This window comes from Haliotis rufescens, unplaced genomic scaffold (genome assembly GCF_023055435.1).
Source record: "Haliotis rufescens isolate VD_foot unplaced genomic scaffold, xgHalRufe1.0.p SCAF_28, whole genome shotgun sequence".
In the NCBI taxonomy this organism is placed as follows: Eukaryota; Metazoa; Mollusca; class Gastropoda; order Lepetellida; family Haliotidae; genus Haliotis; species Haliotis rufescens.
In genome coordinates, this window is record NW_025963979.1 from 1,337,757 (window position 1) to 1,354,915 (window position 17,159).

Below are 17,159 nucleotides of genomic sequence, written 5' to 3' on the forward strand. Positions count from 1 at the left end.
TGTCACACCCTACTCTATCATAACACCTGTAAAAGTGGTAAGATTAATAGTTCGGTGCTGCAAATTCAGACATAACCCATAGATACATGTATCATTACACATGTGAAAGGGGCGGTCGGGTAGCCCAGTGGTTAAGGCGTTCGCTCGTCACGCCGAAGACCCGGGTTCGAATCCCGACATGGGTACAATGCGTGAAGCCCATTTCTGGTGTCCCCCGCCGTGATAATGCTGGAATATTGCTAAAAGCGGCGTAAAACCAATCTCACTCACTCACTCACACATGTGAAATTTCAACCAAATATGATAACCCTAAGTGGTTTAGGGGAAATCTTTAATGAACACCCCTCGTATGTCATCCTGATTTTATGAAACTCATGTAAGAATTCATGTATTACCTTGCTCTCGCTCAGGAAATACAAGAATTATGTGATCCATTTCGTATAATCAGCACGACACACTAAAAATGTCATGCTCGTATAATAATCGCATATGTATAGTATAAACCATTGTATTACCTATAATTATTCAATGTTATTAACTGATATATTCATTTCCATAAATGTCAATATCATGGTAATATACCAGTGACACTTTGAACAGTATTCCAGTAATATCACAGGGTGTAAGCTTAATGTGGGAGGAAAGCCTGATGTGCGTCTTGTCTTAGGCGTTCACTTCTTTGATTATACCACGACCACAGGTTTGGTGCTGACAAACCTATAAAACACAATTTGGGCCAACCAGGATGCGAACCCACAATCATAGGTTTCTGGCGTGCAGAAGGGACGCAACTTTGCTTCGCCAATTGCGGCACCTTAGACAACTGGGCCACCAGTGCCCCAATAAAGACAGACATACAGACAACTTACCTCAGGAGAGCTTTTTTCGAATCTCTTTATTAACAGATTCATCAACTCTTTGTGATGCCTCAAGAAGTTCTGAATCACTTTACAGAAATCAACATTCCAATAGATCACTCTTACTTTAAAAAGAAAATCTCTGCTTCTCTAAAAGAAAAATCGTTGTCTTTAACAAGTTTCACCTAATCTTTCGAATGTTTCGTTCACAATGAAAAATGCATGTGCATCTCCAATACTTTCAAACAGATTAACCTCCAATAGGTTAGTCCGATCAAGGTTGTGTTTGTGCACTCTGTTCCTATCTTTTTCATGTTTGAAGAATCAACCTCCAATTGTCAACCCTGCACATTTCTGCAACTTTGTTTTAAGCTGGATATGGTCTGAAAAGTCAAGATTAGTTTTGCACGTGCAGGCCTCGGACAAACCCCACATACAAAACTATTTATGACTTTTCTGACCATATCTTACACATAAATAGAGGTTATCACGCGAGTGTGTTTGGGGATGGTAAATATCCTGCATTAGGAATAAACGCCTTGGCGAGCTAAATACATAGTGTTTATTCCTAATACAGGATATTTACAATCCCAAAACACACAAGCATGATAACCTCTTTATCATATAATGTCATTCTTTAATTCTGTGCTTCAAAATCGCTTTCCCTCTCTCACAAACATTACCGAAACATTGCGAGTTTGGAATGTGCGCATTAATATTTATTACGTCACAGGGCAAGTGATGTGTCAGTGGGACAGTGACAGTAGCCAATATAGTTCCAACTGAAATCTGTTTCTTATACAGTGGCGAAGCAACATATACGCAAAGCAACAATTGTTTTTACTTGCCTTTCGCGGCAATCCATCAGTCTGTCCGCTAGAGTAACTGTCCTTTGTCAAAGGGAAGCTACTCTAACCCTAGTCATCACGGCCACGTTCAGACGTTGACAGTTGGCCTGTCCTGTCATAACGTTAAGAAGTGTAGTCAGATGTACACACAGCGACAAAACGAAACAAGGTAACAATTCAAACATATTTCGGCCAAATCCAACTATTTTAATTAGTGGAAAAGGTGTCAAGCCGCAGAGGTCTACAAGCACAGACATGGCTACTGATCCCGCTTGGCTAGGCCTAGTGCCTTCCAAAAATTTGTTTTCAAAACTTATATCTCCAAAGTTGCCAAAACTTATAAAATGCCTTAGCTACGTCATGGTTAGACACTGATTTTCAGTATATTAGACTGTTCTTTTAATAATGATAGCAATCATCCCTGTAGTTTATCCAGATTCCCCATGGTTAATTCTGACTCGATTGCCGAATGACAAGGGCGACGCCATGTTTGTTTATAAACACTGAAAGTAGTCCCTACTTGACCTTTGATATTTGCATCTCTATCCGTATATGACCCAAACGGATATCGTTTTTATCCGTTGGCTTTATCCTGCCGAGAAACATACCCATTATATGATAAAACATTGTTCTATCATGACGTTATATGTGGAGATTATGCACTCCCAACTTGATGAGGTAAATAGGACGACATTATTTTTTAGAGGGAAGAATATATTGAGATGTTTCCCATAGATGTAGCTGGACAGCGCAGATGAATGCAATGGCCAAGCTATCGCACCCAAAAGTAGGAGAGATATGACAATCAGTATTGGGAGAAAAGGTGCAGATAATCAATGTGAAAATTGTGAGAATGCCAAACTTAAGCCCCCTGTACATAAAATGGAGTTGTCAGATTGAATTTATGGAATCATCATTATTTAAATACTGGTAAATGTTTTTAAAGCTTGTACAATTTATTGACATCCTTATAAAGGCTGTACAAAAGTTGATATCTCATGGTTTATTCTGCCTGCTGTACTATTGTACTATAAACAACTCCCCCTTGTCATTTATTTCTTAAATAAAGAGCACTTTTTAGCAAAATATATTTTATAAACAAGGCCAGATCAGATTTGTTTTTTGTTCAACAGAATATCCTGCCAAAAAAGGCAAAAATGGAAATACTACCTATGATTTAAGATGAACCTCTCTTTAACATTTTCATCATAACTTTGTTGTAGTTGGCAGCCCCATGAATCTTGACTACTACTTCTTCCTCCTCTTGTCTATCTGTCCGTTGTAAACTTTTATATTTTCAACATTTCCTCTGAAAACATTGAGCCTATGGTGCATATGTCAGTGGCATCTGTCAACATCTCAACTGAAACATCAGCTATGGCAGCCATATAGAGAAACCCAATAAAGGCTGGAACTGACAAAAGTAATGACATTTGTTATGTTTGTTGTTAGTAATGTTTAGTTTGTTGTAGGGCCTAACATGTATGTTCTGTTGTTTGTAATATTATTAATTTGATACAACCATTCCCTTCAATTCTTGCAAATGTAATTTTCGACTCTGTATACATGTTCTCCTGTGAAACTGATGGATTCACAAATTTGAAATCTGGCATGCATGTGCCTTCTATCTATGACATCCTGTTTTGTTCAAATCATTGTTAAATTGACACCTAAACCTTTTGGAATGATAATTGCTATAAGTAGATTCAAGTTTGTTCATGGCATCATGATTGGCAGACAACTTGTGTATCGTAGACCATGTTGCAAAACATAAGTGTTGCTTTCTATTTCCCAGAATATGTTTCACCAAATGTTCTAAAACAAAGTTGACTTTAATGATGTTGCAATTTTTAGCTCACTTAACTTACATGTAAGTAGATTTGTTAGTAAACTCCACTTCAAAGTTCAAACCAAGGCACAGTCACCAGCTTGGATACAAATCGAGGGTCAGACCTACAAACTGAGACTTGGAATACAGTCCAGGAGATGAAGAGAACTTCAGTCCACTCCAATGAATGACTATGAACGGGGACACTTTATATTGAGTTCAAGAAATACATCTCTTGTCAGGTCTTGTTTGCCAGATCCCTGCTGTCTAACCGTGCTGGTTTTGGATCTTTATGGGCCTAGCATCCTGGAACTCAGTATCCAGGGAACATGTGGTCTCAAGCTACGAGTGAAGGTCTCGTAATATGTTCATCAACTCTGCTTCCTTGACATTTATCCAGACTTAAGGGCTTTACACACTGGGACCAGGGCCCACTTGCACAAAGTTATTTTAGTGCTAAGATGATTGTAATTCCCATACTTTAACATAGGCTTACGATAGTCTTAGCGCTAAGATTGCTTTGTGCAAGTGGGCCCTGGTGTGGCAGCTCAATCTGTGGAGGGGGTCGGGGGAAGAGTCAGCTTCAGAAGGTAAATAAACCTTTTAATCATTATTATCTACTGAGTGCAGGACAGGCCATAGGCCAATGACTAAACCATGCTTGAAGTCAAAGGCATTAATGTCATAATAACCAGAGGGAACCTCATAACCGGAAGTGACGTCAAAACGGGAAAGGGAGACATTAATCCTGGAAATGACACCATCAAATCTGAAAGGGATGACACTTATAACGGAAGTGACACCATCAGAAATGGAAATGATGACATCAAAGCAAATAATGTCATCATCAAGTCCAAAAGTGACAGTCTGTTTATCATCAATTTGCTTGATTCATTTCATTCATCCAAGTTGAAGTCCTCTGAAAAAATCTAATGAGTATCAATGATCAACTGTCAATATCCAACGGGATTACTAGATTTCAGAACCCACCAGTCCCTCTTGTATTTTCTGGCAGAGATGTAATGGAATTTGGTATTTGGAAGAATTATCAAACAATAATTGAATTTTCCTTGTCTTCATTGAAATTCTTGCATTCTGTTTAGCTGAATTGGTCACGTGTTATTACATTCATTTCCCAATAAATGTAAAAAATTAGGCCGCACCGACCGAAGCAGACTACTTTTATTACTACTGAATGTTGGGGAATCCAATATCACAGTCGAGAGAATTCCCTCTCTGCTCACGTGTATCGTCATGCACAGGACATTCAGCGAAATTCATGCATATTCATTGTTCATACAACCCTTTGGGACTGAAGATGCAGGCTCGCTCGACTGTTTTTTTCCCACTCCAGAACTTTCTTGTCTTTGGGTTTCATTTCTAACTAGCATTTTTCCAACTGTGTCTTCCCGTTCTCAGGGAATTAATGTTCGAATCTGGCGGCAACTGACCATGTCATTTGAAAGAGACGCCTTCTCACAGACATATTTGTTCTTAACTCTCAAATGGAGCTAAGGTTGTTGCAGTTCTTCTCGCCTCTTGCCTTGATTGACATGTCCAATGAACTTTGTTTTTGTTGATTGGCTACTGACTTTGTAGGCGCGTCAATATATGTGCATAAATTAAACAATCCCCTGATTCATGTCACGCCACAGTATGTATTCCTACACCAGGAATATTTATCGTCATTTTTGACTGCTTTAATATAAACAACTGCTTTTGGTTAAACTATGGTATGTTTTCGTTGTCGAATTTAATTATAAGCATTGACTGTGTATTTTTTTTCGGTTCATTGAGGTATGAATAAAAATACCAATGTGCAAACTTTTGTAAGAATTCACTTCGTGGATTCATACAGTTTACACATCTGTTTCTCGATTCATAGCTTAATGAAAAAAAAAAAATACAGTCAATCCTTAAATGGTTATTGTTAATTCTGAGAATGCTACCTGTTACCTCAAGAGTAATCGCTCCCACTTCCCCAATCATCTGCCTCTAGACAGCTACTTATGGATAGTGAAGAAGACTTCTGTTGAAAATCTGAAGATCTAGTCATAGTGTGAAGATTGCCAAAATACAGGATTAAGGCAAGGATGTAATAGAGGTAGTATTCTAAGAGTTATTCACAATTATAACTATTGCTTGATTTATGCAGATATTTTCTAATCCTTATGCATGTAGTTCTTATATCATTTGATTGCATATGAATAACAAGTGATGACAGGCCACAGTGACCTACTTTCATGCCATGTTTTCATGGTTACGTAAAATCCACCAAGGGACATCATGTTGGGGAACTTACAAAGGTGGCTTGATTGTGTAGAACAGACCTGAGTGAATGGACTTGTTGAGATCTGTATCAAAATAATTGCATTATTGTCAAAACATCAGTTGCATTAATGAACTTTGGTTAAATTGTGTAGACCTTTCCGTTACTGTAAAATAACTGATTGTTTTGCCCTGTATATATAAGATCTGACTTTTTAAACACTTATCAATTGTTAAGACAGGGGAATTTGTTGTGTTTATGAGCTGATAAACGAGATGTCTACTGAGCAGAGGGGGCCCCATGGAACAGCACAAACTGATGTGTAACAATGGGCTGGTTGGACGGGGACTACAGGGTAGAGTCATCGTAGTTGGTGTATATGCAATATGCTGGATAGCCTTTTAGAATGTTCCTAAGATACTTGTCACTAATATTGAAGGTAAAATACAGTTTGTGGACATCATATTTGAAGCAGACAAATCTATTAGGGTGGTAAGAAACTACTCACCATTGAGCACATCTTGTTGTTATTATCGTAAGTGTTTGAAAGGCATTTAGAAGTGATACACCTTAGGAAGAGAATTTATGGATGTCAACTTCTTTATTTATAAGCTCTCTGCCTCATAGTATTCATTCACCTGATGAAGGAGTAAGCATATACTCCGAAACATTGTGTTGTTCATTATAAAGGAGCTGACATCCATAAATTCTCTTCCTTATGGTTGTTATTTGTTTGGTAAATGTTAAACACATTTTGCAGGTTACAAATGGGCTGCAGGTCTACAGTTGCAGAGGATTGTTACTTGCAGATTAAACCCATTAAGGTCGTGTTTGCCTCTTGTGGTTGAAACCTTTTCTTCTGTAACACGGTAAGGTTAACACAAAGTGTTCCACAGTCAAGTCCTTCCTGTTCATCATTGTTGTGTTTGTAATGTTACATTTTTCTGTCTACCCATATTGTTTCAATCCAGATAATTCCTCGGAGAATAAAGCTGTCCATGAAAGGAGGCTTTCACAGAAAAAGATACATGATGAAATGTGAAACATGATTTCAAGTCAAAGTCACTCTAACAAATTATGTGTAGATGCTCTCGTAGACAATGAAATCTTAACTCTCAAATGGAGCTAACTGTGTGCTTAAAACTACATTCTCCTGTAACTATTCGGGTTTATTGATGATAGATGTAACTAACCTACCCTTTACCTTAACATTACTGGATGAAAATATCCAATATGTAAATAGGGCTGATTCAGCATTACTTTGCTGTAGTTGTATGTTGGAAATCTAGGGAACTACACTCACTTGACATTATCATGTTATTGTCTTATGTTTTTAAGCTCACCTGACTGAAAGTGAAGTGAGCTTATTTCTTAGTAAGTTGTCTGTTGTACATCCAGTTGTCTGTCTACATCATAAACTACAAGGCCTGTATGATGCTCAGAGTTGCGATCCTATTGTAAACATGGCCAGCTATATTGAAAAGTAACAATTTGTATCTTTTTGTGATATTCTACATTTTGACCTTAATATTACCTTTGCACATCAACCATACAGGCCACTATTCATTCTTCAATGGATGGGTGAATTTGCCATAAAATTTTAGTTTATGGTAGGATCGACATATATATTCCTTTGGGGGGTATTTCTTTTTAATTTGGACCTTGTTTATAACCTTACAGTACAGTTCTCATGAATTGCCAGACTGAGGAAGCTAACTTTTGCATGTATATTATGATATTTTGTTCAAATCAAGTTAAGTGTTAGATCAGAAAATATTTCAATATCAATGTTGACAACAGCTTTTGTTAAGTTTCTTTGTTGACATTTTGAACTTCTGAGCTCCAGGTGAGCTACAGTTCTGTGGCACCATATTCACATGTAATGCAAATACAGTAAACCACGGTTATAACAAACTCAAAGGGACCACTAATTTTTGTTAGTTATAACCATAGTTCATTATAAGCATATATACAGGATATATGCAGCAAATGCCCGGTATGAAAATAAAAACAGTATTATATATCAGTCAGTTCGGTATAAGCGTGTTCGTTATTACCATAGTTTACTGTACCTGGATCAAACGTTGTTTTACTCTTTGCAGAATATACCAGCTGGCATTTTGTGACACAATCATAGAGAAGAACAAGCGTTGCACAATCTCTGTGTCCACACAGAATAATGATGGATTCGCTGTTCAGACTGAAATCTTGGATTCATTTTTCCCGTTTGATCCTTACTTGCTTAACAGGTAACTTCTAAATATGTGTGAACTGAAATTTAACAACAATATTTAGCATATAATTAGCTGAACTGTTTACCATGTGAGAGCTTGCCATCATCCAGATTGTTATTGTAAAGTTGTAAATATCCTACTTCCAGCTTTTAGTTGTGATTACATATGATTCTGGAAGTGGGTTTTGTCATATATATTTTCTTCCACACCATTGAATCAAACGCTAATACAGAAGGAAATGTATGCAATGACCAGATTTGTGTATGTTTCCCGATATGAACAAACTTTGAGCTTTTATTTCACATGAAGCTACACCTTTCGAAACATCTGATCGTGTTTTGCCATTGTCATGAACACTATCACCGGATTTACAGACATGTCCCGCAAATATATTTCCTCAATATCCACTTACGTATACATATCACTTATTCTCCATAGTAATTCCCAGCGCATGTTGTTATTAAGGTATCATTTGGGGTTTTTCCTTGCAAACGATCTTCATATTTTTGTCGTCTTCTTGCCTGCATTCACTTATATCCCTGTTTTTCTACATATTGGATGAGCAGTCCACACTGCAACCAGTCTGCGTTTCTACCGATGTGTTTTCTATCTGTCTGACCCTCATTCCCAGTTTTCGGATTGTAGTTGATTATGCAGACGATGAGGGAGTCTCTGACTTTCCATCAGTTACTCTCCCTAGACACGAGTGTGGATGATCGGCTTACATCAGCCACATCAAACCCGACCAAGAATCATACTTTCATCTTGTTGCATTCTACAACTAACATGGAGCTTGCTCCTGTTATACCTTCAGAGGGTTCACATCAATCAACCTTACGAGTTCAATTCGTAATTTGGAATCTACCATTTCATTACCTTCAGATCAATCCTCTCAAGACCAGGAGTCGTATGACGAATTATCGGATCAAAGCGACTGAACCTCCCATTCCCGAGGGGATTCACTAGATGATCGACATTTGTACCGGGAGATTCAACATGCAACATCGCATCACTCTACTGATCGTCTAGCATTGACAGTCACTGCATTTTATTTAGTCAAGAGATCGACATTCAGACTGGGACCAATAGACTTCTCACTCTTGACACCGAGATGATGCACCGGATCACCAACCATCAAAGGTTTCTTGGACTTCCGAATCTCATACCTCTGAACATCGCCTTACTCCCGAGATGCAACAGTCAAGTTCAAACCGTACATCTTCGGACAAGCAACCTACACCAGACTAATAATCAAACTACAGACTCCTAAGGATCAACAAACTTCAAAGGAGGTTCAACGGGACATGAGAGATCATCGAACCTCCAAGGATTGGAGACATTCGAGAGACAAGCACTCCTCAAAGATGTGACGTTAACTTACAGATCGTTACTCGTCTTCTGAAAAGGGAAACGGATTATCACTCATCTCTAATCACGTCTAGGCTGGGAGGATGAAGGCTACAATGAGTCTTAGTCATTCAACCTGCATGTCTCGATCTTCTCCTTCACTCACCCATCTGGATTTTGACCAAGAGACTACGCTCACTTTCATCTACGTTGTGATCACCTTTGGAACCCTATTTCTTACAGTGCCCACTCACATGATGTGGTAACTGTACCCACACTACAGGGATCCCCTCCCTCCATGGTAGGGGTATCCTCATGATCCTGCTTTTCCGGATTACAGAGACGACATTGAGAAAGACCACTCCTATTGGCTACCGTTAGTAGATGTCCTTCACCTAAAGATGGGAACAGTTCTACTTCACCTACTTGTTGTTCTGGCTCACCATCACCACCTCTGGTTCGACGCCCTCCTGTTTCGTCTGAACCACAGACTCCTACATCACAAGCTCCATCTCAAGCTATCCCTACATCATGGTTCCCAAAAGACCTTTTCGCCATTCCAGCAGAACATTTGTTTTCTGTTACAGGCTGTAACCGACAACCGCTGTACCAACTACGGTACCTCAATCTTCATCGACAGCCACTACCTTTCAGTGAAACAACCACCAGCAACAGTCATCAGACCACAATACCTCCCCAGCTTCGTCATCCGGGATCTTCGACATAGCAGATCTGATCACTGTACTTACCTGGATAGCAGATAAATTACAACTGTCAAAAGCACTTCAACGGAGGACACCTTATCATTTGTTGCACCTTCAGCCTCGTCACCGAACTTCACACTTCCTGCCAGACCAGTCCTGCAGGATATGACCACCAATTTAGACAAAGCATTTGGATCCTTTCGCCGTCTTCGTGATCATTTACTTTAAACTGAACCATCCCAGACACATTTGTCTCGTCTCCTACAAACAGGTTATCCTCTACCTCTTGCAGTGACACTTCCAAATCATCTCAACATTCTATCCAGCCAAACATCTTCCAGTTCTCATAGACGACATATGCATGTTACTTGTAAAGAAAGCAATAGAATGTTGCCACTTGACCAGTGACACCAGGGTTCTCTACTCCAATTTTTCTGGTTCCCAAGAAAGACTTTCCTTAACTACATTTCTTCTTCAACATGAAAACCTTCAACAAACTATACCTAGAGACTCCTCCACACTTGGCCCCATGGCTATTTACTCGCCCCACAAAACCCTTTGTCAAGTTCCTACACACTTGTGGCATCGTCTTCGAAACCTATATCTCAGACCTTCAAGCCAACAAGGAATCAAACACTCTCCTTCGTCACATCGATTTCTCTCAACGCCTACTTCGGATCACAGTTCCCACCTAAACAAGCTTGGGAACCGGCCAGGGATTCCTCTTTCCACGAACCACCGTGAAAGAAGTACATCCTGTCAAGAAAGGAATCCTACCAGGCATCCCAGCGTAACGACAAGCCATCGTCAGAATCTTTTCGTTACTCAGACTCCAAACGCCTCGGATCTGGCCATAGAGATTTCAAGTCCGGAGGTCGCGGGGACAGAAGATGACTTTTTTTCTCCCCTCTCCGAGCGTCGCAGATCCTATCGAACTGGCTTTGTCTACGGATTACGATATACGACTTCCGCCATACAACATAACGCCATCTCAGGGTCCAGTGGGAGGGCGTCTTTTGTCATTCGTCAAAATTTGGACGCACATTACGACCAACTGCTGGATTTTAGACGTTCTCAATCACGGGTACAAGCTACATTTTCACAAGCACCCTCGACTTGCATCCCGCCTGGTGGGACACAGGTTTCACCTGAAAGATGCCAAACTGGATGCAGCCAACCTTGAAATCAAGACCCTTCTCACCAAACGGGCCATACGGAGATTGCTGAATACCAACGAAAATCTGGGGTTCTTAGCATAAAAGTAGAACTCTACAGAGATAAGAATGATCATCGATCTCAAAACTCTCAACAAGAACAAGAAGAACTTGGTCCCGCCTCCAAGATGTCAGATTGAATCAATTAAGAAACCATGTTCATCCCACAGAACAGGAAATTGGGTCATCAGCCTCGACCTTCAGGATGCATATCTCCATGTGCCAATCCACCGCATGTCATGAAGGTACCTCTGTTTCGCAGTAAACGACCGTCATTACAAATTCGGCATATCAATATCCTCTTGGCTATTCACCAGAACAACGGCTCCAGTCATCGACTTCGCTCATTTACAGATGGTATGACTTTATGGCTATCTAGACGATTTCCTGGCTGCCAATCAGGAACACTCCTGTGACATTCCTCACCCAACTCATGTCTTACCTCAGGTTCCTCATCCATCCGACCAAGTCAGAGATTTGTCGGTACAAGACATAGTCTACATCGGGGCCAGATTTCTTCTACGCACGGGATATCTTTGCCCCCCAGAGGACCAGTTCAACAAGTCCATCGACATGATCAACTCAGCCCGAGACCAACCTACCAGATCGATCAGATGGTGGATGTTTCTCATGGGAACACTGTCCTCTCTAAAAGATATAACTCACAGAGGCCGATTACAATTACGCCCACTGCAGAACTTGATCAGTTCCCTACGATCTCAGATCCTGGATACACAGGTACTCATACCTCTCCACCTACGTCAAGATCTAATCTGGTGGACTCAACAAGATCCTGTCATGTTGGGGATTCCTCTCACTCTACCAGCTCCCAAACACCAGAAGCATCGGATTCAGGTTGGGGAGCTCACATAGATGACATCCAAGTTCAGGGTTTATGGAGCGAGACGGAAACAGCTCTACACCTAAATTGCAGAGAGATGAAAGCAATCTATTGTGCTCTCAAGACTTGGAAAGATCATCAAATCAAATCATCCGTCCTGATTGCCACAGACAACACAACAGTGGTGGCCTACATTCAGAAGCAAGGCGGAACCAAGTCCCATTCGCTGATGATGGAAACTAATCAGCTATTTGCCTTGGCCAACTCATTCAGCTGCTGGATGGAAGCAAGACATATTCCAGGCAAACTGAACATATTAGCAGAGAGCATGTCTTGGAGAGGTAGGATTTTACTCACAGAGTGGGTTTGGGACACCCCGCATCTGGACCTCTTCATGACCTGTCTCAACCATCAACTTCCAGTTTACGTCAGCCTGGTTCAAGATCCGAGAGCTCTTCAGATAGATGCACTATCCATGGAATGGACAGGAATGTTTGCATATGCGTTCCCACCATGGTCTCTCCTAGACAAGGTCCTAGACGTTGGAAGTGACACTAGGTCGAGCCTAGTGACGTTACTCTCATAATCTGAGACAAATGATGAGTAAGAATAAAACTAAAGACATCCTTTCATGATTATCAGCAAATACTAAGGTACTTCAGGTGAAGGTATCGCATATTGATTGATATAATCATAATACCCGGTTTCAAGTCCTCTAAGAGAGATTCTAGAGTAATTACCTCTTGAAAGGGTTTGAATCCAGTAATATACAAGAACTCATACAAGAGTATTGGATTGCTGTCAACTACACAGGGAGTTACTGGAGGCAGATCCCGCCTTAACCCTCTGGTATATTCTGGCTATGATGTAATAGGATTCGCAGGAATTATGAAACAATAGTTATCATTGTTAATAATTCTGAGAATACTACCTCTATTACATCAGGAAGTACTCCCACACACTTCCCCAATTCATCTGCCTCCAGTGCTTAGATGTTTTTGAAAGAAGTGATGTATTTCCTGCCTTTTTTGCACAGAAGAACGGAAAAGCTACACGTGCTACTAGGGGTACAACTAGTTATGTGTAGTTGACAGTGAAGAGGACTTCTGTTTAAAATCTGAAGATTTAGTTATACAGTACAGGATTTATGGCTATGATGTAACAGAGGTTGTATTCTTAGTATTATTAACAATGATAACTATTGTTTGATTTGAGTTGAGGTTTGTTGTTACCAGATCAGCGTAATTTCAATTTTTTTTGTAATACAATTAGAGAGGGATGCAAGATTTGGAGTGGTTAATATTTTAAAAAAATTGTTTGGGACATACAGGTTATGGAATCTAATCCAGATTAAGGAGAACAAAGTATGAGATTAATTGGATTATTTTTCTCTAACAAATTTGAAAAGAAAATTTACAATGGAGAACATTTTATAGAAATATATTTGATGATCAATAAACTTAGGAGGTAGGACAACTAAATTTGTACGTTAGACAGTAATCTTGTCTTGTTTTGACAAATTTCACTATATTATTGTGCTATTACATGCATAGTTTAGTTATTTGCCTGTTGCAGGTCAGGAGAACTGGTCAGGCCTCTGTACAGGGAATACACTTGTGGTGCTGTGTCCACTCCTCACACCAAGCAACATTTGCAGGTAAATATAGGCACCAGCTTGTAGTCCATTTGTCTGTTATACAAGACATGATGAGCATCATACACGATATTGCAATTTACGGTTATTGTTGAAAAAGATCTTTTGTCAGCTATCCACCACACTACAAGGTCATTCACAAAAAGGTTTCACAAAATGTTCTGGGAACATAAATGTTTTGTTTATAAATAATTTTATCCAATTATGTGGAGTTTTTGTGTAATCGTGCTTGTGTTGGCCAATAGTATAGTAGCCAATATACTAGCCCAATTAATCACGAAAATGCTGTGGGGGTGAGGCTGATGACATTTATTTATGTATTTAGTTATGTAGTCAGCCTAAAACAATGAAATTACAACATAAACAAATATAACATAGAATCTAATAAATAAATACAATCTGTTACAGGTATTCTTTGAATTTATAAAATGTAGATATCATTTTCATAAATAAATATCACTTCTGTACATTATCTAGTACTGCACATATTTTTACAATACATCACACCTATCCGTACAATGCATCACACATATCCATACAATACATCACACCTATCCATAGAATACATCACACCTATCCATAGAATACATCACACCTATCTGTACAATACATCACACCTATCTGTATAATACGTCACACCTATCCATACAATACATCACACCTATCCATACAATACATCACACCTATCAGTACAATACATCACACATATCCATACAATACATCACACCTATCCATACAATACATCACACCTATCCATACAATACATCACACCTATCAGTACAATACATCACACATATCCATACAATACATCACACCTATCCATACAATACATCACTCCTATCTGTACAATACATCACACCTATCTGTACAATACATCACACATATCCGTACAATGCATCACACCTATCCATACAATACATCACACCTATCCATACAATACATCACACCTATCCATACAATACATCACACCTATCCATACAATACATCACACCTATCTGTACAATACGTCACACCTATCTGTATAATACGTCACACCTATCCATACAATACATCACACCTATCCGTACAATGCATCACACCTATCCATACAATACATCACACCTATCCGTACAATACATCACACGTATCCCTACAATACATCACACATATCCGTACAATGCATCACACCTATCTGTACAATACATCACACATATCCATACAATACATCACACCTATCCATACAATACATCACACCTATCTGTACAATACATCACACATATCCATACAATACATCACACCTATCCGTACAATGCATCACACCTATCCATACAATACATCACACCTATCCATACAATACATCACACCTATCCGTACAATGCATCACACCTATCCGTACAATGCATCACACGTATCCGTACAATACATCACACCTATCCGTACAATACATCACACCTATCCGTACAATGCATCACACCTATCCGTACAATGCATCACACCTATCCGTACAATACATCACACGTATCCGTACAATGCATCACATCTATCCGTACAATACATCACACCTATCCGTACAATACATCACACGTATCCGTACAATGCATCACACCTATCCGTACAATGCATCACACGTATCCGTACAATACATCACACCTATCCGTACAATGCATCACATCTATCCGTACAATACATCACACCTATCCGTACAATGCATCACACGTATCCGTACAATACATCACACGTATCCATACAATACATCATACATCCGTTTTGGTACTTCCTTATACAGATAATAATGACTCACTGAACTGTGAGTTCATCAAGAACTCTAAATATATACAAGATACATTATACTGCTAATAAATAAAATCAAGCAAGCACTCCAAGTAGTATAAGTAATGGGGGTTCTGGCTCACTTTCACTGGAGCAGGATTCATATACCTATACTGCTACTACAGGAGGAATTTTTTATGCCAAAATGATCATGCGATTTAACAATAGTCATAAGATTAACTAAAATTGACTCCAGCTCACCACCACCTGGAGCCAATGATATAAATTTTTATAGGTAATAGGGGTTCTAGCTCACTTCCACTGGAGCAGGATTCATATACCTATACTGCTACTACAGGTGGCATTTTTTATGCCAAAATGATTATGCGATTCAATGATAGTCATGAGATTAAGTTAAATTGACTCCAGCTCACCACCACCTGGAGCCAATCATTGCTTTAGATGAGTCTAAATGGTAATAAAAATATTCTTCATTATTTTTATCGATAAAGCGATATTCAACATTTTTATTAAGTTCTTCGTTCATTTTACTAGGAGACCAGACTATATAACTACACTCTTCTTGTAAATTGATAAGAAACAATTGATAACCGTATTTGGTTGGTTTGACATCACTGATATAATAAAAACCTTGTGGTAATTCTCTCCATTTAATAGCTTTCTCCATTATTATATATATTTATGTAAGCATTTGTCTAAATGTGATCAAACGATAGTAAGCAATTTATTTTTAATCTCCAACCAGTTCTTTGGTTTTGGCACGGAATAATTGACGCGCTTGTTGCCTCCCCTGTTCTATGAACTTTTTTTTCTCGTCTTCGCTAATACCACTGGTCTTACGAGATTTTGATCGAATCTCCTTCTTCATTTCATTGTATTTGGTGAGTTCCCACAGCACTAAACGAAACTCATCCTCGGATATCTTACAATCGGCCATTGCTGTCGAAATATGATCCTCAATGCTGTTCAACTTTGCTTCGGCAAGTATCCGAATACTATCGTGTTTTAATGCTTTCTTTTGTAACCTACGAGAAATGAATTTTATCGCTATTCCTGCCAGTCCCGAGACTCCAGCGGTTATTTCCATGCCGAGCACGATAGGCGCGGCGATTATAGTTGATAGTAAACCGATACCCGCTACACCGAGTCCCATGCCAGATACTACAAGAGCGGTGTCAACTCCGTCCAGAGCATTCACGGCTCTGCGATACTTTTTATACAATCCAAGTCTCAACTCCCTATCCTTCTCTATTCGATGTTTTATGTCGCTTATTTGATGTAATCGAAATCCATCAACAGTTTCCATCTTTTCAAATGCTTCACCGAGCGCCGGATATAAACTCATAGTGTATATTACGATCATATAATAGTCTTTAATTGGTCTTGCTTAAATGTTTTGAGACTATACATCAACCTTATCAAATGTATATTATACGGCAAGAATATCTTAGAAAGAGAAATGCTGTCACTTTTAAAAATTTGGACCCCCTCGAGGGTTGCAACGGGCGATGCTCCGATATGAATAATACTGCAACGTTGACGCTCGTGTTTCTTGAGCCATTTAATCGATAGACCTGGTAATATTTCGAAGGC

The 17,159-nt window shown here is 39.2% G+C and overlaps 1 protein-coding gene across 2 annotated transcripts in view; it reads left to right on the top strand.

Annotated features, from left to right (window-relative positions):
• The window catches only part of LOC124117562 (RNA polymerase I-specific transcription initiation factor RRN3-like), a 331,792-nt gene that overhangs the window by 267,642 nt on the left and 46,991 nt on the right, over positions 1–17,159 (top strand). For both annotated transcript variants that reach the window (XM_046479504.2, XM_048402649.1), the window contains 3 exons: positions 6,563–6,671; positions 7,905–8,051; positions 13,718–13,799. In XM_046479504.2, the coding sequence (XP_046335460.2) occupies positions 6,563–6,671; positions 7,905–8,051; positions 13,718–13,799 (338 nt within the window). The remainder of the gene's footprint in view (positions 1–6,562; positions 6,672–7,904; positions 8,052–13,717; positions 13,800–17,159) is intronic.